Source organism: Bubalus bubalis, chromosome 12, assembly GCF_019923935.1.
Source record: "Bubalus bubalis isolate 160015118507 breed Murrah chromosome 12, NDDB_SH_1, whole genome shotgun sequence".
Lineage (NCBI taxonomy): Eukaryota > Metazoa > Chordata > Mammalia > Artiodactyla > Bovidae > Bubalus > Bubalus bubalis.
In genome coordinates this window covers 96,651,677-96,675,329 of record NC_059168.1, presented here as the reverse complement: position 1 = coordinate 96,675,329, position 23,653 = coordinate 96,651,677, and the positions used below count along the sequence as shown (strand labels likewise).

General features: G+C 48.4%; 1 protein-coding gene and 1 long non-coding RNA gene across 4 annotated transcripts in view; both read right to left on the bottom strand.

Annotated features, from left to right (window-relative positions):
- MVB12B (multivesicular body subunit 12B) overlaps positions 1-23,653 on the bottom strand; it is a 194,157-nt gene that overhangs the window by 93,847 nt on the left and 76,657 nt on the right. For all 3 annotated transcript variants that reach the window (XM_044926343.2, XM_025261688.3, XM_045162319.1), the window contains exons 5-6: positions 21,925-22,054; positions 19,325-19,447 (exon numbers count right to left, since the gene is read on the bottom strand). In XM_044926343.2, coding sequence (XP_044782278.1) covers positions 19,325-19,447; positions 21,925-22,054 — 253 coding nt within the window. The remainder of the gene's footprint in view (positions 1-19,324; positions 19,448-21,924; positions 22,055-23,653) is intronic.
- LOC123328651 lies at positions 16,649-18,932 on the bottom strand. The gene is made up of 2 exons (XR_006543623.2): positions 17,534-18,932; positions 16,649-17,076 (listed from the first exon to the last, which is right to left on the bottom strand). It is a non-coding gene; the product is annotated as an uncharacterized LOC123328651 (long non-coding RNA).

The window sequence follows — 23,653 nt, the reverse complement described above, 5'->3', positions numbered from 1 at the left end:
AATCTTTTCAGCAAATGGTGCTAGAACAATTGGATAGCCACATGCAAAGAGAAAAAAAAAGAACCTGGACACTTATCTCACACCACACACATACATAAAATAACCCAAGAGATTCAGAGATTCCAGAAAAGAGGAAGGTATAAATTATTAAGTCCAGGCCCAGGATTTGATACTTTTTATTTAAATGCATCTTGACTGGCCAGGTGTAGAGTGGCCTCTTGTCAAAGAAAAGACAGGAGAAAATCGCTGTGAACTTAGGTTTGGCAAAGGACACAAAAAAGCACAAACTATTTTCAGTTGATATACAGGACTTCACCAATACTTAAAACTCTTGTTATTCAGAAGGCGCTATTACAGAAATTGAAAGGCAAGCTAAAGATCTAAAGAAAATATTTGTGACCACGCATGTGACTTATAACTAGGATACATGCATAACTCTGACAGCCTAATAGAAGACTAACAAGCCAGTTCTAAAAAGACCATATGATTTAAACAGACATTTCACTAAAGAAAGTACACAAATGGTTAATCAGTACATGAAAAAATGTTCAGCATTACCAGTGAGTTATTAGGGAAATGCAGATTGAAACCACAATGAGACGTTACTACACATATTTTAGAATGACAAAAATTAAATAGACCAACAATATCAATTGTAGACAAAGCTAATGAGCAATTAGAACGCCTATGCGCTGTTAGTAGGAATGTAAAATAGTACTACCACTTCAGAAAACAGTCTGCAATTTCTTAAAAACTTCAACATACCCTTGGTACAAGACAGCCATTACATGGATAGATTTTCACTCAAGAGAAGCAAAAGCATATGTCTTTACCAAGATTCCGATACACAGGTACTGGGCAGCTTTATATGTAAAAGTGAAAAACTAAGAACAAGCCCAATGTCCAGTAACAAGTGACTGGATAAACATGTTGCGGTCCAGCCATATGATGGATACTACTCAGCAATCAAAAAGGAACTGGTGATACCTGTAAGATGGATAATCTCAGGATGATGATGCTAAGTAAAATAAGAAAGACAAAAAAGAATCCACATGGTATGATTCCATTTGTATAAAATTCTAGAAAATGCAAACTAACCTATAGGGTTAGAAAGAAGATCTGTTGCTGGCTGAAGAGAGAGGATATATTACTAAGGCGCACAGAGAAACTTCTGGGGGTGGTGGATATAGTCACGATCCTGATTTTGGTGATGGTGTCACAGGTGTATACCTACCTGTGTCAAAGCTCATCAAGTTATACTTGAAATATGTACACTTTATTGTGCATCTAGTGTATTTCAGCAAAGCTGAAAACACTTTCCTGATCTTAGAAAAAAAAAAAACCTAGATAGAGAAGCCAGTGGGGTTCACAGTATTCCAGAAAGGGCAGTAAACAGAGACCCACGATGAATCCCAGCAAACACTGGCAGTGACCTCACACCTTTCCTGTTATATGACATGCTGAAGGCTAGGGAGCCAGAGTCAGGAAGGGAAAGAATGCGCAACAGATGAAACAGTTCTGAACCCCGGGTTGTCTTTTATATGTGAACATGACAACAAAGAAGATCATGTCCCTTTTCCTGAAAGAAATACATTAAAACATGCTCCAGGTGATTCAAAATTAAGACCTAAGAATGGAGAAGTAATGGGACAAAAAGACCAACGTTTATTCCCTCCCTCTGGAAACCTAGCCTGAGGAAACAACCTGAAACATGAGAGATGACTTGCTTAAGATAGAAACAGTAAAATAACATTCACTGACATTTTCGCAGGGCTTACCCTGCACGGGGATCATGTGATCCTGCTTGAATCCTACTACCAGGCGCTGAGATCATTTCTACCGGACAGAAGGTCTCAGAAAGGTTCAGCAGCTGGCCTGAGGGGGCACGGCTTGGATCTGAACCCTGATGGAGCAAATTACAAAATTCAGCTCTGAGTCACGACGCTCTACTTAAAAACTGGAAATAACATTATAAGATGTCAGAATGCTTTACAGACTTAAAATGATGTTTCCAGGTTTTCTGGGTGGAACTGGGGGATGGTGCTTATGACATGATGCTAGGTGAGGAACTTGTGCACAGGTTGTGTGGGGAGAGTGATCTTGGCTACAGCAAGAGGCAGAAACTGGATCCTTGGGGTGGTGTCTGTAAGAGCAGGGAACTGGGAAAGTGTTCATACGATGCTAGCGGAACAGACCAAGGAGAAGGAGTGAGCTGGATGTTTTTATACTAACGTTAACGTGGTCAGATCTCAAAGACATGGCTGTTAGGTTGAAATAAAAGCAAACAAAACGAAAACCAAATTGCAGAATGACATATACGAAAACCACCACAAGAATGACATCTTCCTACAGGCAACAGATATACACATGCCCCAGGACGAAAATGACCTGGAAGGACGTGCCTGCTCAGAGCAGCGATGGCCCTGGGCTCACGGCAGGACTATGCCCATGGTGTAGATGACACAAATCACTGTCTGAGGTCAGAGAAAAGATTTATTCCCCTTGCTTTTCATATATTTTATGTTAATTTTTTCAATGAGAAATTATTTTCCTTTTTATCAGAAAACAAAGATGGCAGACAATAGGAGAATTCTGCAAGAGCTACAGTCTACAGAAACGTCCTGCACGGCACTTGGTGCTAACGTGGCTGCTGGGGGACAAGGACCAGAGACAACGCATGCAAAAGAAAGTCACAGCATGGGGGTAGGGACGGAGGAAGAATGTATTATGCAAAAGCCAGTGATTGAGCTAAGGTGGGTAGGGGAAAAGAAACATGGCAAACGGCTAAATGAAATTCCACTTTATTCCTGCAAAACACCACTGGGAAGAAGTCATCTGTGACACACAGCTTCTGTGCCAGGTGTAAGGACGTGCTTAATGAATGCCATTTAATGAAGAAAAAGGCTTTTATAGAACACCTGGCACAAGCGGGGTGAGGGAGTCACAGGAAGGGGGACCTTGGCCGCACCTGCTGGCATTTTAATAAGCACCTTCTTGAGTGTCCGCTCTCCAAGGCTGGTCAGCGATGTCAGAACCAAGGTCCCTGACCACTGCCCACACTCGCTGACAGTCTGGGGAAGCTGATTTCTTAAGGACCATATGCTCAGGTAACGGAGTGTCCAGGAAGGTAATTAAAATGAATCATTTTCAGCTGGAAGGGCCTGGCCAGCATGCACAGCCTCCTCGAAGACTTCACAGGTAGAATCCCTGCACCAGGTCCCCTGTGCTTCCAGACCGAGATCCTGAGTTACCATTCAGATCCGTGCAGACCCAGGGAGACCAGAAAACACTGCATTTTCTTGTAACTAGCTTCTACTAAAATAGAGAGTCAGCTATTTTAATGACCTGGGCCTTAGAATATTTTTAGGTGAGGTGATTTTTTTTTTCCCTCACTGACTTTGAAGTCAATCTCAGAAAGTGCAAAGTTTACTACCCTTTCTATTGATGAGACCTTTTGCTTTCTTTCTTTTTGTAAATGACACCAGTGAAGTCAAGTGAGATTTTATAAAAACCTAACAATGGACCTATTTCCTCTGCAATGACAATTCACCATCTCAAACTTTCCATGCCCAGACCTGAAACTTGAATTCCAAATATAGCCAGTAAATTGATGCCATCCAAGGGGATACAGACCATGGGGTCCAGAGGCACCCGGAGGTGCTAGAATTGATATGCTGTGACCAACACAGAGCACCGGTTTTTAATTGAGCTCCTACTGTATGTCCCAACACTGTGTTTGGCTCTTGAGAGGTTTTTTTTAAAATGATAAGCGCCTATTACTAAATGAAAGAAGCCAATTTGAAAAGACTATATGCTGTATGATTCCAACTCTACAACATTCCAGAAAAGGCAAAACTATGGAGACAGGAAAAAGAGTAGTAGTTGCCAGAGGGGCCACAGGGAGAGATGAACAGGAAGAGCACGGAGACTTTTCAGGGCAGTGAAAGTACCATTTATGACAATATAACGATTAACATATGTCGTCATACATTTGTCCAGACTCATGGAAGGCACAGTACCAAGACTGAACCCTAAGGTAAACTATGGTGATTACACAGTGACAGCGTAGGTTCCTCTTTTAAAAATAAAAAGGAAACAGCCATTCTGGTGCGTGACGTTGATCATGGAGGAAGCTGGATGTGGGCATGAAATCCCTGTATCTATTTTGTTGTAAAGCTAAAACTTCTTTAAAAAATAAAGTCTTTTAAAAATGAATTAAAAAAAAACCCCAAACCCAATTAAGACTCATCATTCCCTTTTAGATGTATCTGTAAGTAAACTGAAGACATATATAAATTCTATCACAAAGTACGCGCGTGATCAGTCGCTAAGTCGTGTCTGACTCTTTTGCAACCCTGTGGACTGCAGCCCGTCAGGCTTCTCTGTCGGAATTCTCCAGGCATGAATACTGGAGTGGGTTGCCATTTCCTTCTTCAGGGGATCTTCCCGACCCAGGGATCGAACCTGAGTCTCCTACATTGGCAGGCAGATTCTTTATCACTGACCCACCAAGGAAGCCCCTCTATCATAAAACTTAAAAATTCTAAATATCACAAGATATACAAATAGAAAACTATAAGGCTACATGCTTCAATTTTAAAACAATGGCATAAAACAAAACAAACATTTGTTCAGCAACTTCCACACACCAGGCCTCCGACTAGGCCCTGTGAGGTACCCAGGGACGTGGGCGTCGTGGCGTTACCTGCCAAGTGGGAGGAATGTCGTGGGGGAGAAAAGGCTGGAGCAACAGAACAGCAACAGCAACTCAAGAGTCAAGACAATGACCTAAGACTTGTGACAAAGTCAGAGAGGGGCAACAGAGCCTCCTGCAGTGAGACAAGTGGGGCATCATTTCTGACTCAGGGTTGGAAGTGGCTTCCTGGAAGCAGGGGACCACTGAAGGCTTTGCTCCTGGAATCACTTGGGACTGCGACAGTCACCCCTTACTGAAAACTTGCACAATTCTTCACGCTTCTCACTCACCTTGAATCTTCACAACCCAGGGGAGGTTCTACTGGTAGGAAGAAAGAAGGTTCAGAGAGGTTAAGGAACCTGTCCAAGGTCACACAGCTAAAGGAATTGACTGAGCTGGGATTTGAGTTCATGCTTTTTCCACTCTGCCATGTTGCTTTACCGAGACGGCAGAAGCACAGAAGTATAAATGCAGACTTGTTCATTTTCCATTCAAGCAACCCATTTGCCATGATCAATATAACTTCAACCTACCAACTCGACTGTATAATGAGTTTTCCTCGTGGACGACAACCGACACATGCACAGACACACGTACCCTCCAACCAAATCACTCTGCAGTGGACCAGGAATAAAAGGGCTGCCTCTGCAAGATTAGGAAATTTCAGTTCCAAACTCCCCAAGTTCCTAAACGTATAACTTTAAAGTATGTGCAGCTCGACAGCATATGGCAAATCAATTACTAGTTTAAATCTTAAAACAAAAACATGGCAAGTGTGGTGCAGAAATAATCAAGAACAACGGTTCAGTTTACATTACAGTGGGCCACTAGAGTTTTGAATACAATTAATCATCATTCCAGGCAATGGGAAGCCATATTGACACTTATTCCTAATTTGAATATTTAATTAGGGTGAAGTTCTTCATCAAATTATCGCAGAACTGGGAGAAAGCCTGGAAGACTTACACAATTACTATCTTAACCCCTTCCCAGCTGCTCACCTGTGAGCGCAGCTCTGCGGGGCAGCAGGCCTGTAACCAGCCTGATGCTCTGGGAACTCGCTGGGGATGCTGGCGATCAAGGCTCAAAGGGGCTGGATGGGGACAACAGAAAGGTCTTAAGGGGACTGGCTGCTTATGCCCAAAGGAAACTCGGAAACAAACCCTGGACCATGACAGAAAGTCACACACATAGGTGCCCACCGTGTGCCCAGCATGGCACTTCCATGTGTCTTCCCATTTGGTTCTCACAGCAACCCTGCAGAGAGGGCGTTCTTATCCCCATTTTACAGACAAGGAAACTGAGGCTCAGAGGAGTGATGTAACTTACTCAACATGACACTGCTTCTGAGTAGTCTCAAGGCCGAGTTACTCATCATTCAGGCACCCCTACCTTGTATTCATCAAAAGTAACAAATAGGACACTTAACGGTTAACAAAAATGTATTTAAAGCTGCATCATTTTGCATTGTTGGTTTTCTGCATCCTGCAAATAAATTGGAGGGGAAGGGCAAGAGACCCAGGCCTCCTCAAGCAGCATTCTAAACTTCAACTCTTGGATTAAAAATGCATCCCTGAGCTCCCCAAGCTGGGACATCTCTGCCACTATGGCCAGCTGCTCGGGAGCCGGACAAAGGGATGGGTAGCAAAGCTTGAGGAAGCGGCCTTGAGTTGTTGCCCATCCTGCCCCCTCCCTCCCACCCCGACCCTGCATAAGGGGGCCGTGCCAAGGTGGTCACTGTGGACCACCACTGGGGTCAGGCCAGGGGGTGAAGGTTGGTAATGGGACAAGAAAACGTGAATCTGGTTTTTTTCTTTTGAAATGGCAGTGGCTCAGCAATAGCCTTTATAACTACATATCGGTTTGGCCAAGAGAACTGCATTTCCTTAAGGTCTTCTTTTCACTGTATGAAAAAGACTTAAGACATTTTGTGGGCACCATGCGCTTCGGCGTGACCAAAAGTAACACGTTTTTCCGTGCAATCTCCCCCATGGCCCCTGGAACGGGGACAAAGGCTGACTTCGTACCCTGCAGTTGGCCATGGTGGGTCCAGAGAGCTTTCTGCTTCCAGACTCCACAGAGGAGCTTGGGTGGGGGTGGGCGTCCTGATGGTTTCTGATTAGCGGGTCTCTTCTAAAAGCTGGAGATGGGTTCGGTTACCCTCTTGTGGACGTGGATGTGGCCAGAGCTTCCTTGGCAGTGGCCACTTCTGGCAGGAAGGGAAGAGCCGGCCATGCAGCCCCCCTTGCCCAGCCCCCCTGCCCAGCTGAGTGGGCAGCGGGAAACCCGGGATCCAGAACGTCTCTTCGGCGCCTGCTCCTTGTGGGAGCAAATGGCGTCGGGAACTTTGAAACTTTCCTTTGTATATTACATTAATCCATATAAGAAAATCTCTTTTAATGAGGAGTGATGTAGTTACAAACTCTCCAGAGCCATAATTAGAGCAAACTAATTGAAGTTGTGTTTTGACACACTTTCCAAATTCACGGGTGCCGGATGACATATTCACAACAGAGCTGCTGCACAACCATGGCGACGGCAAAATCATTAGGCTAATAACACTTATTTGCATTCTCCTCATGCCGGCAGCTCTCCCTTAAATACTGTTTCTGCTATTGCTCCTTTACTGTAAGTTTCCACGGAAAGATATTAACAGTAATTATTAGTCCTTTAGTGCAATTTTAATGTTAAAGAATAACAGCCTGCATTAACAGACACTGAATGCCGACTCCTCTCCGTAACCGCGGCTGGACGGTCTGGGGGCTCAAGCTGCACCCCAATCTGATGGTGACATAGCTTCAGCGCCACTGAGGGCGACCACGCAGCGCCCACCCCAGTGTGACCTAAGTCCCAGCTTCATGACATAGCTTCAGCGCCATGAGGGCGACCACGCAGAGCCCACCCCAGTGCGATCTGAGTCCCAGCTTTGTGACATAGCTTCAGCGCCATGAGGGCGACCACGCAGCGCCCACCCCAGTGTGACCTAAGTCCCAGCTTCATGACATAGCTTCAGAACCACTGAGGGCGACCACGCAGAGCCCACCCCAGTGCGATCTGAGTCCCAGCTTTGTGACATAGCTTCAGCGCCATGAGGGCGACCACCCAGAGCCCACCCCAGTGTAATCGAAGTCCCAGCTTCTCAACTATTCTGTTTCAAATGTCTGACGAGGAAAAAACAAATTTTTTTCTTTAAGTACATTAAAATGAAATAGAGAGACATTTTTTCCAAGCAGTTAAAAAAAAAATTAACAATTTACAACACGGTCTTTGGTAATAATACTAATGAATTCCAGGAGGACATGCGTTAACCACTCTGCCACCACCCTTTCTGGTGATTAAAGACAGACTTGGAATAACCAGACCTGAGAAAGGCCAGCAGGGGTGGGGCGGGCCTGATCTGTCAATAGAGATTCCCTGTTTGCCACCAACAAAGCCAATTTTTTGGATGCTTAACTTACACACACACACACACGCACACACACACACATACACACAGGGGAAGACTCGACAGTTCTAAATAATGGTTATTAATGACTCCCGCCTCTAGACTGACAAATTACTTCTGAAATTTAGAATCGGAGAGGTATGAAGAGTGCAGGGAACATGACAGGAAATGCCGGCAGCACGGAGCTCCTGCTTCCTCCATGGGGTGGGGTGTCGGGGGGTGGGGGAAGGCCAGGCCCTGGAAAACAATGAAGGGCAAGGCCGCCTCTCTGGGCCTTCGGAGGTCCTGCCAAGGCTATGACCACAGCCATCCCCCGCCTGCACCTGGGTCGGTGACCAGCATCTCACCTCCCAGGCATGTGGTAACAGGGAGATGAGACCTGGTCCCAGACCTGATCCTCCTGCCCACATGCCAGCATCAACAGGTCATGCCAGTGGCCCCCTCACTGTATCCTTAGGGATGGGCTGGACAGTCGCTTGGATTCTGGGCTTCTATAAATAACTTGGGATCAAGAAAAACACCCACCGTGTCATTTGTTTTGTGAAATTCAAGAGAAAACGGAGGCAGAGGGTGGCACTGTCTTAACTAAAAACGGGTGCTTGTGTAGCATTTCAAAGTACAGTAGCCATACATTTCGGAACATATGTCTAATCTCAAATGGGGAAGGTTTAGTTGAATGAAGAAAACACTTTCTTAGAAAAATGTTGAACACTGTACTCCCTTAAAGCTTGGGAGTTTTTGGTTTCTGAAACTACCATCTTTGGACCAATCTGCTATTTTTCAAGTCACTGATTACTCGACAAGCAAAAAAGAGGGGGGTGAAAAAAAGGGTGGCAGGAAATCTAACTTTCATAGCTGCAGCAATGTTCCAAATCATGGTATTTATGCAGTACTTTAAGTTTTATTACACTTGAACCCTGAAATGCCCAAACACCTACCTCCATTACAGAAGGAAAGAACCAAGCCGGGGACTCGGGGCACCGCACGTCCATTCCAGATGATCTCGTCTCATCTTATAAACTGAAATATTTAAAGAGTCTCTAAACTTCACTGACCTTGCTTTTAAAAACAAGGAACATATGGGCACTGCGAGCTTTTCATCTTCTTCCAGCCTACTAAAATATCCGCTTCTCCAAAATTCAAGGGGAGCGAGCCTGCCAAAACTCAGATTCATGAAAGGCCCCGTGTGCGTGAGAGCACGGGGAGGACAGGCAGGGGCCTGGGGCAGAAAACAAAGTCTCATAAAGAACCCAAGGCGCGTTCTTCCCCTTCTTGCCCACTCAGTGTCAAAAGCTGCGGAAAACAAAGTGAAACAAGGACTAATCGGGTGGAGGAATGTGGGCCCTGGTCCGAAGCTCTGATGGCTGGGTTTGGCCTCGGCTGTGCCACGGGCTGCAGGGGACACTGAGGTGGGGAGGGCTCTAAATGCCAAACGCCTGAGGCTCCCTGAAGGCAGGGACCTGGGCTCCCATCCTGGCTCCTCTCCATCCTAACCCTCTGCCCTGGGGTAAGTCGCCATCTCGCCAAGCTTCGGATTTCTCATTTCTCAAGATAAGGACACGTTTGTTCACCCCACTGCATGGTTGTAAAGACTGGAACGATTAAACACAATATGTAGTGTTTACACAATGCCTGGTACAAGATGCTCAAAAAAAAAAAAAAAAAAAAAAGAAGAAGAACAAAACCCTGTAGCTGAAATAATAATGATGGTGGTGATAATTGTATTTATTCTGATAATTATTAATATTATTATTCAACTGGAAACAAAACATCTGCTGCTCAGAAGGGAGTTCAAGTTGAATGCCACCCTACTCATGGGCAAAACCCCTACCCGAGTAAATCCAAAGGCCTTTGAAAAGTTACTACAAGCAAAATATTTTATTAAATACCCAAATTAATCATTGAAACCCTGTCTTGAAATAGAATAGTGGCGGGGGTGGGCAGCACATGCAGGAGTGGTGAAATACCAGGAAATTCCGCTTCACACTCATTTTTACTTTGTTCAGCGGCTGGATTTACACGGAGAGACCCAGGTGAAATATTCCAGAGAGCTACCTGCAAATAGACTGTCAGCTTCCACTCTGATAAAAGGTAAAATATCCTCCTCTAAATGGTCTGGTTCACAGAACTGACCCTAAAGTGAACTGATAAATCTGTTCTGACACATGGAAAACTATTTTCATAATCCTGAAAAAGACCTTTCTCCAAACCCCAGAGCTTACACCCACTGTGCAAAGAGCACTTGCACATTTGAGAAGCAGACACTGGAGGGAATCGTTTCACATTTATAACCCTGCCTTCTGGGACAACAGCAACAAGCCTGCATAACCATCATAACCACCAAGAAAAATAAGACACTCACAAAGTCACAAAGATCACAAAGATCACACATTTACAAGCAGCAAATACCTTGTCAAAAATCTGACTCAGGAGAGTGAAAACAGAGAAAGCTTGCTCAGAGGTGGGAGCTGTATTGACTACTAGTCAATTCTTCATTAAACAGAAGCTCTGACTTCCCAAGAAGCCATATTAAAAATTAATATCAAAAAGCGTATCGCTCAGCCTAAACTCATCATTCATATCTAACAATACCAAACTGTATTCTAATGAAATTTCACCTTCAGAATTACTCTGACACCAAAACTAAGTTGGGTATTGTTATAAAGGCAGTCCAGGCTTTGCGGCACAAGCATTTCAAAGATATTCAAATAACCTCGCTCTGCAGGTCTCTTTCACACCACTCTCATAATCACCAGAATAAATCAAACTGCTTGTAACCCTGCGTAATCGAGGGCTTTGAAGCTGGTCGAGGGACCCGCTGGGGTATGGCTCCCACATGTTCTCCTCAGGCAGCAATCACAACTCGAGAGGACTGGCCCCCAGCCAGCTTCCACACGTCTCCCGGGAAGAGTGTGAACGCGATGGGCTGCTGCCCACACCACAGGCTCTGGGAAGTCCTCTCCAGCAGCCGCGAAGGAGCCTGGAGAAGCTACACCCCAACCACCGGCCCCTCAAGGCACCTGCTTCACACCAGGGAGCCTGTGACCTCAAGCGTCAGGGCACGAGGACAGTCTGCCAACCAGGGGTAGCTCATCTGCTGCTGTTCAGTCGCTAAGTTGTGTCGGACTCTTCACGACCCCGTGGACTGCAGCACGCCAGGCTTCCCTGTCCTTCACCATCTCCCAGAGTTTGCTCAAACTCATGTCCATTGAGTTGGCAGCTCATCCGTGCTTCGGTTCAAATCCCAGCTCTGACACTTAGTAGCTGTGTGATGCTGGGAAAGGAATTTAACCTCCCTGATCTTAGTTTCCACATTTCGAAAAGGAGGAAAAAAACAGTACCCAACTCAAGAGGTGTTATGAGGATTAGATAAGCTTTTCTTTGTAATGCACTTGAATAGTGCCTGACACCCAGAGAACGCAAATGTAAGTCTCGATTGGCTGGCTGGCTGGCTGGCTAGACGGAAGGAGAGATGTATACGATACCTGGTCCAATGTGTCTAACCAGCTCACTTTATACATTCAGTAAACATTGGCCACCACATGCCAGGCATCTGGAGTTCAAAGGTCCCTATCGTTTTGGAGCCACACCATTTTCCACTGAACACTTACAGTCTCCAATGAGAGGATGCAGCCTAAAGAACCTGGTAAGTTTTGATACACGTGATGCAATGTCATCTCTATTTCTGTGACTAGCCTTTTCTGAGGCTTAAAGGGAGAAAAAAAAAAAAAAAGGAATGTGAGACTCCCTGTCATCAATAAGCCAGCAGATCTAGTCACAAGACCAAATATAAATAAACATGGCAATGACAGGGAAATGGGAAATGCCAAACTGCAGGGTGCGGGCAACGGAGGGGAGGACGGCCTTCCAGAAGTGGCGAGGGCAAGGCCAAGCCTGGAGGCTGGACAGGACCAGGCCTTCACACTCTGTGGAGTCCAATCTGCCGCTTTCGGGGGGTGCGGGGGCTGGTAGGAGGCGAGGCACACAGCAATGGCCCGAGCAGAGATGGGCGAAGGATAAGGACAATGTGCCCAGGAGCCAAGAGGAGATGGACTTGACTCACGTGAGACCAGGTAACAGGCCAGGGAAGGCTCCGAATTGGGGGGGGGGAAAAGGACGTGTGTGTGTGTGTGTGTGTATGTGTTTGAAAACCCCAACAGGATGGGAGGCGACCTAGGACTTTAAAGCTCCAGACAAAGAATGTAGGTGTGTGCTATTTAGATGAAATTAATACCGAGCCCCAGGAGCCTGGAGTCTAAGTTTGATTTCGTGTTCTGGCTCTGCCCCCTCTTCTCTGGGATCCCCCTGGAGGCTGGTGCTTTCAGCTGGGTGGGTGGGTGGGTGCCCGTGAGCAGGGGGAGGAGGTGGCAAAGCCACATTGCCATCTCCATCTTCAAAGGACGGTCACAGCAGGAAGGATACAAACACGTGTGTCCTATTTTCAGACTGAAACAAAAAAGGCGTGTGGTGTGCGTGTGAACAAAAAGGAAGTCTAGTTCTCCTAAGTAAAGCCAGACTCACAGTTGTGCCTGGACCTGCCCTGCAGACGGGCACGGTCCCACAGGACCTCGCTGGGCTCACACCCCCCCAAACTGTTGCTACTGCAGAAGTGGAGCTCAAAATTCATGTCCTAAATTGCCTGCTATCAGGAGGTCGGCGGGGAACGTCACCAGAACCGGCCCTTGGGCTTGCCTTCTAATCTCACCCTCATGTGGGACCCGTGTAACCCTTCTCATAAATGATGAATCTTTGTTACACAACTCGAAAATGAACTCCCTCCAATCCTCTGGGCTGGGCTTTCTCCTTTTGTTGTTGTTCTTCAGTTGCTAAGTCGTGTCTAAATCTTGGCGACCCTGTGCGCTATACATAGCCTGCCAGGCTCCTCTATTTGTGGGATTTCCCAGACAAGAATACTGGAGCTGGCTGCCATCTCCTTCTCCAGGGGATCTTCCCGACCCAGGGATCGAACCTGCAATTCTTGCATTGGCAGGCGGATTCTTTCCTGCTGAGCCACCAGGGAAGCCTTCTCCTAGTAAAGCTACAAAAGTGGTGAAACTGCCAGGCCTCCCTATAGGCAAACGTCACCTCGCCAAGCCTGCTGCCCCTTGGGGCGGGGGCAGGCACCTCGGCAGGAAAGGGAAAAGAGCCTCCCTGATCTGTGCAGCCCTGGGCCTCCCGTTCAAGTCCTGCCACAACAGCTGTGGCCTAGTCATACAACGTGGACAGAAGGCAGCCCGAGGATTTTAAGCCAGCAGGACTGCAGCTGGTGAGCAAGGCTCCATCCCGGCTGTTGGATTATTCTGTGAGTAGATCAAATGGCTCGGTGGATCCTACGTCCATAGGAAGCGGGGGCCAGGGGGCCAGGATGGAGCGCGGCAGCCCGCAGGCTCCTGACAACAGATATGGCGGGGACGAGCCTGCGTGTGCGCAGCCTGAATGCTAGATCGCCCGGCGGGATGCTGCCTCTCTTTTAGGAGGAGCCATTAACCTTTCAGATGACAGCCCCGGGATGGCAGTGACGGAACCATTTCTGAGGTCAGCGAGGATCCATGTTCTCAAAAACCTGACATGGACATGCGAAAGTTGTGACTGAATCCCGGTGTCCCTGAGTAGAAGAGTAAATGCGGGTGACAGATCTTCTGCAATCAAAATGCCCCATTTCCCAGAGTATCTGTCACAGATTGATAACATCCACGCAGAAAGTTAAGTACAATTATGTCTGTCACTAAGAAACATACCTCGGAACCTGTGACTGACAACTTGCTGGAAGCTGACAAATCACCGGAAGATTCCGGAACAACTCGGAGCAGCACCGCACACCTTATAAGGAGGCTCAGCCCCCGCCTGACGGGGGAGAGGCTCCCGGGGGGCTGTGCCCTGTGGCTCCCGGAGGGAAGACGACGTTTCCTCCCGGGGCAGGGGGTGGGGTGACAGTGTCCGTGGAGGGTCACAGGACCGCCCAAGGCCTGAAGTCTGCGGGAGCAGAGTTGGGGGGCAGCTCCTCCCTGGGGACCCCAAGCCAGCAGAACGGGCAGAAGGAGCCGCTGGAACCGTGTGGTCCGGCTGCACCACACAGGGCTCTGTGGCGCCACCCGCAGGCCCCAAGCTCCGACCCCCGACACTGGTTCTGGGTGAGCTGAAGGAGGCCGGGCTACAGGTCGGAGAGTGGGGAAGCACTGGGCACGCTGTGAGCAGACCCGGGTGTCAGGCGCCCAGTGGAGCACCCCATGGGCAAGGGGTCTGCAGCCCTAACGTGCAGGCCAGCTGAATCTGGATTCCTGAGGACGGGGCTGGAGAGCGTGACACATTTCTTAACAGGCTAAAGAAGAACCACTGAAGGCCTGAAAAATCCATTTGCTTTTTGAATCCTGCCAGCGATTGGGTGCACACGGCCTCCTAAGCTGGCTTCTTTAATGCCATGGGGTTTTCACCCTTGGTAAGTTCTCTTTATTGACTTTAAAAGGTTAAGCCCAAATCTACCTCCCTGTGACTTCAGCCCACCTGATTTAATTTTGCCTCCAGGGGCTCCAATGCCCCAGCCCCACCTGGAGGCACTTCTACGCTCCCTTCTACACGGTAATCATTTGGACATCTGAAGCCAGCTGCCCCATCTTTACTCAGGTCAAAACTCAGCGATTCCTCGCACTCAAGCTCAATGCTTGATTTGTGTAACTTCTACAAGGCGAGCCGTCCCACTGTGCGCATGAGGCTGCATTCGTTCCACGCACCCAAGGCCACGCCCGCTTCACACAGACTGCAGCTAAGCCAGGTTTCCTCAGTTTGGCTCCCGTGCAGTTGGATGTTTTGAACTGTGGGGGGCCCTGTCCATTTTCACCCATCAACTTGCATCTCCTGGATGCTGCAGGATGCTCTGACTGTAGAGGAGACGTCGGGTATTGATTCTGCCATTCAGCACATCAGCTCTCCCTAATGACTGTGTGTCATCTGCACATTTGATAAGCATGCCTCTGATGTCTTTATCAAGCTATGAGTTCTACCGTTTGGCAAGCCGGGGGGCAGCAGCCCATCAGGGCCCCTCCTGGGAGGGCAGAGAACCGTTCCCTCTCCCACACGCTGGGGCAGCTGGTGCTCCATCAGCTGCAAGTCCTCCTGCCTCCCCAAGATTTTCCAGACCTTGGTACCAGCAGAAGCTGAAACTTCTTATCCTGGCAGAATCACATATGAGGGCTGGGGTGGGGGCTGCCCAGGCTGAAGGGGGAAGGAAGGTGCTTGCTCTGTCTGCACCCCTCCTGAGGCAGCAGCAGAGAAGGATCAGAAGGGCCAGGACCCAGGGATACCAGTGTTTGCTCACACGCACTGGGCCGACCCAAAACTCTGAGGCCAGCCCGGGAGACGGGTGGGCTCGTAGGATCACGCCCGAGGCCCATGGCCAGGCCCACCCTGCTAGTCAATGTTCGTGAAGCAGATGGCAGAGGACGGAGCAGCACTGGGGCCCAGGGAGAAATGGAGGCTCCAGGCCCCCGGGGGAGAAGTGACACGCCCTTCCTCACGTGGGTAAAACTGTCAAGAAACAAGTGGAGAGATGTGCGTGTGAGAGAAAGATTCGCTGGACGAGGAAGAGGAGCTCTGCCAACACACCTTATCCTGGATCTTGCCATGAACTTCAAACACTCTGCCCCATTCACCGGATACAGCCGAGGGGCCTGCCCATCCTGAAAGGACACCACCACGTCTGGCCCCGCAGCTGGCATTCTCTGCAACAACAGGGAAGAAATGGGCAGGAAGCATGCATTCCGAGGGGCAGTACCTGCCTCTGGAAGGAGAAGGCGGTTCTGCCAGGACCATGAGGTCCTCGGGTGGTGACCCACCATCTTGCCAACTGCCCCTTTGGGCTAAGATCAACGGGGGTGAACAGCTCTCCAAAAAAATGACGGGAAATTATTAGAAACCTGAGTTAACAAAAGAAATGAAGGCAGAGAGCACGCTTTTGGCTCTTGAGACATAAAGTCAAGCTCACGGAGGCAACAAGGCCTGCTACTGGCTCTCCCTGGCTTCCTTCCGCCCCCAGGGAAAGGAGAAACTGGGAAAAAGGCCCGCCGGCCCTGCTTCCAACAGCCTGCCCGTCCTCCAGCCTCCTCCACACTTGGTCAGTAGAGGGCGCTGCCTCACCGCGCTCTCACCGCAGCCCTGGCTTTGTAACTTGATCCCTGCGTCCACACAAAGACCACAGCTGAGGTATTGCTTGTGCTTTCACAAGAGAAAGCAGCAGCGAAACACAGACTTTGCTTTTTTGTGATATAATAGCACCTATGTAAAAAGTACACAGGAAAACGACTTGAAAGAAATGTACCCAAAGGTAATGAGCCTTTGCTTACTGGAGTCTTTTTTTTCTTTCATTATTTTCTATGCTGTTTTCTACCAGCTTGTCTTCTCTCAGAATCAGAAAAGCCTGAGGAGTCTTCAGGGGTTCACAAGGCATCTGCGGTTGGGGTTGGGGAGGCCGCAGCATGGGGTCCCAGGCTGTTGGAGAGGCATTTCCTGCATAACTGAACGTGTCTGCACCTGGGCTGAGCTCAGGGAGGTAACAGACACTAGACACAGTCCCCGCCTTCCAGGAGTTTACAACATGACCACAAACTGAAGGGGTAACGGCTGAGAAGGCTCTGAGGGCAGAGCCTGGCACAGGGCATTCAGGGAAGGCTTCCTGCAAGAGGCAGTATTTGAGCTGACATCCGAGGCAGGCAATGCGAGACATATGGGACGCCCAAGTGTCCACATGAACAAAGGCGCAGAAGCACAAAACAGGAAAGGAAAAACAGGCTGCTGGTTCTAAGTTGGAGGCTTTCGGACAAGAGAGAAGCCCATTCCTGGGAACTAGGCACAGAGGCCTCCATCCTACAGGCTCCCTGCAGACCCCAGCGGGAACACAAGCGTCACCCACAGCTCTCCGCCAGAAAGCTGCCAGGTTCCTCTGCTGGACAGAAGCCGCACAGAATAACACACTCATCACTTCACAAATCTTCAGTAGACAACCTGAATTATCAGCATTTCATTTTTTTTTTTTTTAAATCAAACACATGCAATAGGAAAACAATACAAAAACTGAAGAACATTAAAAAAAAAAACAAAAACACCCTGTTGAATTAGGAGGCTCATAGGTGTGTGGGCCATCTATAAATGACTGCACAATGAGAGAGGAGGGCTTGGGACAGACAAGGGGAGTGTTAATGTAACATTCAATTATCCTACTGAACCCTGGCTGACTTAACTCAGTCAAATTAGAATACATTTTATATTGACTATTTTGACATTTGCTTTATTTGGCAAGTAAAATGAAACTGATCCAATTTTCCTGCAGCCATTGTAAACCATAAACTGAACAAGAGGTTATAAAATACACAAGCCTTGTAAGGCTCCTTCTGATGTGCTACCTCCAGTTTAGACTCTCCGTGGCCTGTGTTCCCACGTCCCCCAGCTTCAGGTCCCAGTGACTGTGCTCTCGTGCTGATCGGCTAGCTTCTGGGTGGGGAGAGGGCACTCCTCCTGCCTTAACTGGAGTAGTGGAGCTCTTTATCTCACAAAAAGTTAAACCTGCCCAGAGGTGGCGCCTATTTCTAGGCCCTTCCACAACATATGACGTCAACAGGGAGCAGCTGTAAACTCTCCGAGGTGATGGGTCCAAGCCAACCCCAGGCACAGGCGATGGGTCTGAGCCGACCCCGGGCACAGGCGATGGGCCTGAGTTGAGCCAGGGCACACGTGATGGGTCTGAGTCAACCCCGGGCACACGTGATGGGCCTGAGCTGACGCCAGGCACAGGCGATGGGTCCGAGCCGACCCCGGGTACAGGCGATGGGTCCGAGCCGACCCCTGGCACAGGCGATGGGCCTGAGCCGACCCCAGGCACAGGTGATGAGCCCGAGCCAACCCCAAGCACATGTGAAAGTGATCACAGCTGTGACGGTGCTTGGGGGAGTGAGAGAGGAACTCCAAAGGGCTGACCTGAGCTGCGTGAGCCTCATGCTCCTAAAACAAAGACACAACTCTGGGAAGCTCTGGGAAGCTGTTCACTTCTCTTCACCCTGAAGTGAAACTAAAAACTACTTCTCAAGTTTCAGGTGAGGCCAGGGATAGTTACGATTAACCACCACTCTTGGTGTGTGAACCTGTCTCGAGCGAGAAACACCTGTCTTTCGGAAAAGTCCCGAAGGACAGGCCTCCGAGCTGCCAGCTCCTGCAAGCACGTTCCCCTGAAGGCAGGGGACGCTCAGCGGAGAACAGGGCGTGAGGGACCAGCCATGCCACCCTCTCCTCTGACTTCTGGGGCGCAGGGTGTGGACATTGGGGCGTGCGGAGGGGCAAGCGCCCAGTAACGGCTTTGTCCTGCTCCTGACCGATTCTGTCACCTCTGTTCGCCCAAATGGAAGCTCTGAGATCCCTTCTCGTTAACCTTCATCCACCTCCAATGGCACTGCCTCGCCACTCCTTACTTGCTTGTTTACTTTTGTAATTCCTTTCTCAAGTTCAGTCTATCATTGCTGTTTGCTCCTTGTCCTCAAATAATTTACTGCTAACGATGCAGAGGTTTTTGATCAGATAGAAAGTGTTGAGACTACTACTCAGGTAATCAGCTGTTACCAGATTTCTGCTCCGACGGAAATCAGGTTAAATCAGGTGCAGAGACCAGTCTGCTCAGCCACGTTTCTTTGTGGAAACAAGTATTAAAATGAACAGCCCTTGAAAAACTTCTCGCTATTCTCTCACACCCAAACTACCTGTTTCTTAGTCTGCAGCTCTTTGGGAAAAGAAACAATATGGAAATGAACAAAATCACTTACCAACTCTCCTAGAGTGAAATGAGTTGCTGGCCAAGGCAGAGAAGGAACTCCACCTTCCATGGCTAGCCTTCCCAACCGCAAGGCTACAGATCATGTGACTGGTTGCAGCTATGAGCTCTTCAGAATAACAAGCCCATTTTAAGCTGCATATTCTGCTATTTTAGAAGCCTGCAGAATATGTACAACAGAACACAGAACGGCTTTTATATTCATGTAATGCGAAGATTTCTAACCTGTTTTGCAAAATTTCCTCTAAAGGTATACTGCTCTGGCAGTGTTTCTGCAGATCCTAAGTGGAGGTGTTTAAGAAGTTACGCAGTGTGACCCAAGACCACATTCCTCTGGGACATGCATAACAGAACAGTGCCACGGACAGGGCCTCACCTGGGAAGGTTGGGGGCTGGGGTGGAAGCGACGGATGACGGGGAAGGCGTTGTGGGTTGAGATGAATCATGATTTCGTGGTACTCGGCCCATTCGATACCAGATCCCCATGCTGTTCAGTTCCCTTTAAGAGAAAAGAGAAATCTTCATGGAGGCGGTTTAGCATAAAATGACCTGAGCAGACCGACTCATTTCAGAGGGTCACGGCCTCAGACATCAGGGAGTCGATTCTGGCCCATGAAGGTGTCACGGTTCAGAGCCTGAGGTGATGGCAAGTGTCTCAACCCCGCAGGCCTGTCGGGTGTGGTCCTCTTCCTCCATCCCGGGGCCTGCCGTCCTACATATGCTGTCAACGTGTGCCTCGGCTCTGAGTCTGCAAAATTCTTTTTACTCTGTCATTTCATTGAGGGTATCTGCGCCGTAATCCACTTCAAGAGGGCAGACCACCTGTACCTGGTGTTGAACTGCCAGGAGAACAGGCCCCACCCAGCTCCAGGCCACGCCCCTCCTCCAGGCCCCTCACTGCCCATCATTCTCAGGGCCTGTTTGGGAGACATCTTTGCATCACAAAATGCCAGGCATGTGCCCCATGAACCACTACAACCGAGGTGGGGCTGACAGCTGGCCACGTCTGGCTTCCTGTTATTTGACCAGCACACCCGCCCAGCCCCACCCCACAGTCAGGTGCCCACGAGACAGGTGTACTCTTTGGAATTGTAACTGGATTATCTCAGCCACATCCAACTTCCGACTTCTCAGCTGCCCCATAGATCTGCATCTTGGGATGTAGAGGAAGGTCATCTCTCCAAAAAACAAGAACAGATTTGCTCAGTGGATCCTTCTGGTAGCTTCTCTGTATCAGTACACTGCAGGAACTATTCTCAACCAGTCGTGTCTTATTAGCTGGTTGATTCTAATCAGCTGCACTGACTTTGCCACCTCTTGGTCATGGCCACAGTCAGGTTTGGAGGAGCTGTTCCTGGTCTGAGGTTTCTGTCCCTCACAGCCGACAACCCCAAACCTTTGCAAAGTAACCTGTAGGGGTGTGTCCATTTTTAAGAAAAAGTAACTTAAGAGTTCTGAACACTGAAATCTCTTTCCTTACAAATAACACTGGAATTGTCTTCCTCTGGAAAAGAATTTTTGCCCCAAGATGAAACAAAAATATACTTTATTTAGCAATCTTCTCAAAATGATGTAAGAAAAGGATTCTAGTTTTGATTACCAAGACATATATCGTAAGAATCTGTTCTTTAGAATTGTTGGTTAAAAATTGAATCTTTGAAAAGAGTATAGGGTGTAATTCAAAAAACCTGAATACACATAGTAACTGAATATACATAATAGATGTAGCAATTATTAAATTGTTGGTTTCTACTATTTGTATGTAAGTGGCTGTTTCTAAGATACCTGAAGTATGGTTATTTTCTTAACTGTTTTCTACTCTGGTAATCTTGTTTACATAATGAGTTTAAACCGTGTTGCAAAATAGGAGTTTTGAGTGTGTAGAAAGGGTGTGATCACAGAGTCCTTCTTAGGGACCTCAAAATCTCAGAGCGTTCAGATTCCATAGCTGAAGAGTCAAACGAGCTGTTGTGCACCAAGATGAAAATAAACTCTATTTCTGTGACACTTGTTCCCCAAGCGCTTCAAGCAAACACTACAGCTGGCTATATCTATCTATCTATCTATCCACCTATCCATCTATGTATCTACCTCCCAGCCTGTGTGCAGCCTTCAAGGAAAGGCCATGGCTTTTCGAGTAAAGAGGAGGGTTTAGGCTCAAATGAGCAAGATCCAGGAAGTTGACCTCCAAAGTCAAGTAGGAGAATGCATCCCTGGGGACCCACAGGGGCAGGCAAGAAGCCTGCAAAGCCGGCCAGGGAGATGGCATGTGGCCAAGAGGCCAAAAACCATCTACCACACTGTTGATCTGAGAGACCCGAATTTCAGAGGCCTGATGCGTGAACATCTGTTATCTCTTGGATAGCCAGCACCCCTTCATCCCCCTTCTGACTCTCTACCTCCCCTCTGCACTTGGGGAGCAGACACCCCTCATTCCTAGTTGCCCCCATTTCTTCACCAGCTGAAATAGGTCTCACCCATAGGTTTCTTGTTTGTTGCTCATCTCCCTTTCTGAATATCAGCTCCACGGGAGCAGGCTCTTTGCCTCACTCACCGCCATATCCAGGGGCTTGGCCCTGTGCACCAAACGGGGTGCTCCCTAAACTGTGATGGGGTGAATAAACCGTGGGGAGAGTTGAGGCCCAGTGGTCGGAAAGGAGGCAGCCCCTTGGCTCAAGGCATCTGGAAAGACCCCTGAGAGCCTGAGGATGAACACACAGGAGGAAGGGGGAAGGAGAGCCCCCTAGGTGGAGCAGGTGGCATGAGCACGGGAGGAGAGCCTGGGAGGGTGGTGTCCTGGACTGGCTGTCGTCTAGGTGGGAAGGGCAGTGAGAAGCGCTAGGGCCAGATGGAGGCCCAGGAGAGGCAGGCGGCTGAGAGGCTGTGGGTCACACAGGTCTCCGGACCTGGCCCCTGGGAGGGACCTGAGCGCGCTCGGCAGACAGCAGCGACGAGCCTGGCCTTGCTGAGACTTACCCGATGAACGTGTACTGAGGCGGGGCCTGCTTGGTCCGGCCCATGATCCGAATGTCACAAATGGCCGCTTCAGTTGAATCCCGCGGGATAAATTTAATGCACAGCCTCTTCTTCCTAAAAGCCACTTCCTCTGAAGGAAAGGACCACAAGAAGAGGTATGAGTCTTCCAGAGATGCCCACATCTTTATTCTCAACACCACGTCTCCCGTCGTGTTCCCTTCCCGGCGGTGGACATGACTGGTCATCCAAGATGCCCGACAGAAAGGCTGGGGCACCACCGCTCTGGCCCGGGGCAGGGTCACAGTGGACAGTCTCGGTCACCCTGCTCTGCCTTCAGGGCCTGATCCCCGACGCCCACTGCCGGGAAGGGGCCCACAGGGCACACACACACCTCTGCCAGGGGAAGCCTGGGATAAATTCATGACGGCAGCCTGCTCGCTGCTCCAACCCTCGGACACAAGCACACCGGACGCCCCCAGCGTTAACACATTTCACTACACAGGCCTTCTCTTTTTCACTTTTTATTACAGAGATTTTCAAACATTCCCCCCAATAGAGACAACAGGAAATAAGCTGAATCCATGTGTTCCCATGAACCCAATTCAATACTGTCAACAATGGAGGAACCCTCTCGTCTCCTCCCCCACCCTCTTCAGCTCTGCAGAGATTTAAAATGACTCTCCAACATGATGTCATTTCATCCACCAATATCTTGGAAGGCATCCAGGGTAGGCTAATATATATATATATATATTTTTTTTTTAACCATAACATCTTAATAATAAGATGTTATTGTTATTGATAACATCTTAATAATAAGATGTTATTATTCTTAACAAACAATGATTCTTTAATATCACCAAATAGTCTGCATTTAGGTTTTTTCCATTATCGCAAAAATGTCATTTAGCTGTCGGTTCGTCTGGACCAAGATCCAAACACTGTCTGTGCATGGCATTCGGCGGTTATGTCTCTTTTGCTCTGTGGTAACCTCCCCACCTACCCTTCATCTTCAGGGCACTCATAGGATGCAGAGCTCGGGTCATCCGCTGTATCTCCTGTAACATGGCTGAGTGAAAGGTTTGATTCTACTCAGGTTAGACAGCATAGGCAGGAGCACTCCATGGGTGGTGCACGCACATCTGATGGGTGACGGGATGGATGAAATGTGATGACACTCTCGGTGGGTTTTAGTGCCCTCAGCCTGGTGCCCTGGTTATAAAGTCCCTAACACCCTGCTCTGGGTGGTCTTCTCATCCCCTGATGACCGTGCCTAGATCCAGAACTTCATTAAAGGTGTCAAATAGCGATTTTCTAACTGTCATTCCTTCTGCATTTATTAGTTGGAATTTTCCTATAAAAAAATCTTTCATTCTTCAACTACTCGGTCTCCCTGAAACATGCTCCAGCGCAGGAAGGACAGGCACATCTGTGATTCTTTTCTCTAATTTATCAAGTCTTAGGTAAGGAGTTGCTGCCTAACAACCACACGGGGTGACCCCCACATGGTTTGGGTTTGTTCATGTGTGGTTTTTAAACCGCACACGATGAGTTTCAATCACTGCAGCCATTCAATACGTGGGACAGATCTGGGTTAAAATTCCAACTCCATCATTTTCCAGCACCCTAATCTTAGGCAAGGGACTTAACTTCTCTGAGCCTTGGTTTCATCAACTAAAAGGGAGTTAATGAAGCCTGACACTGTAGGGACATGGGGTGGATGAAACGT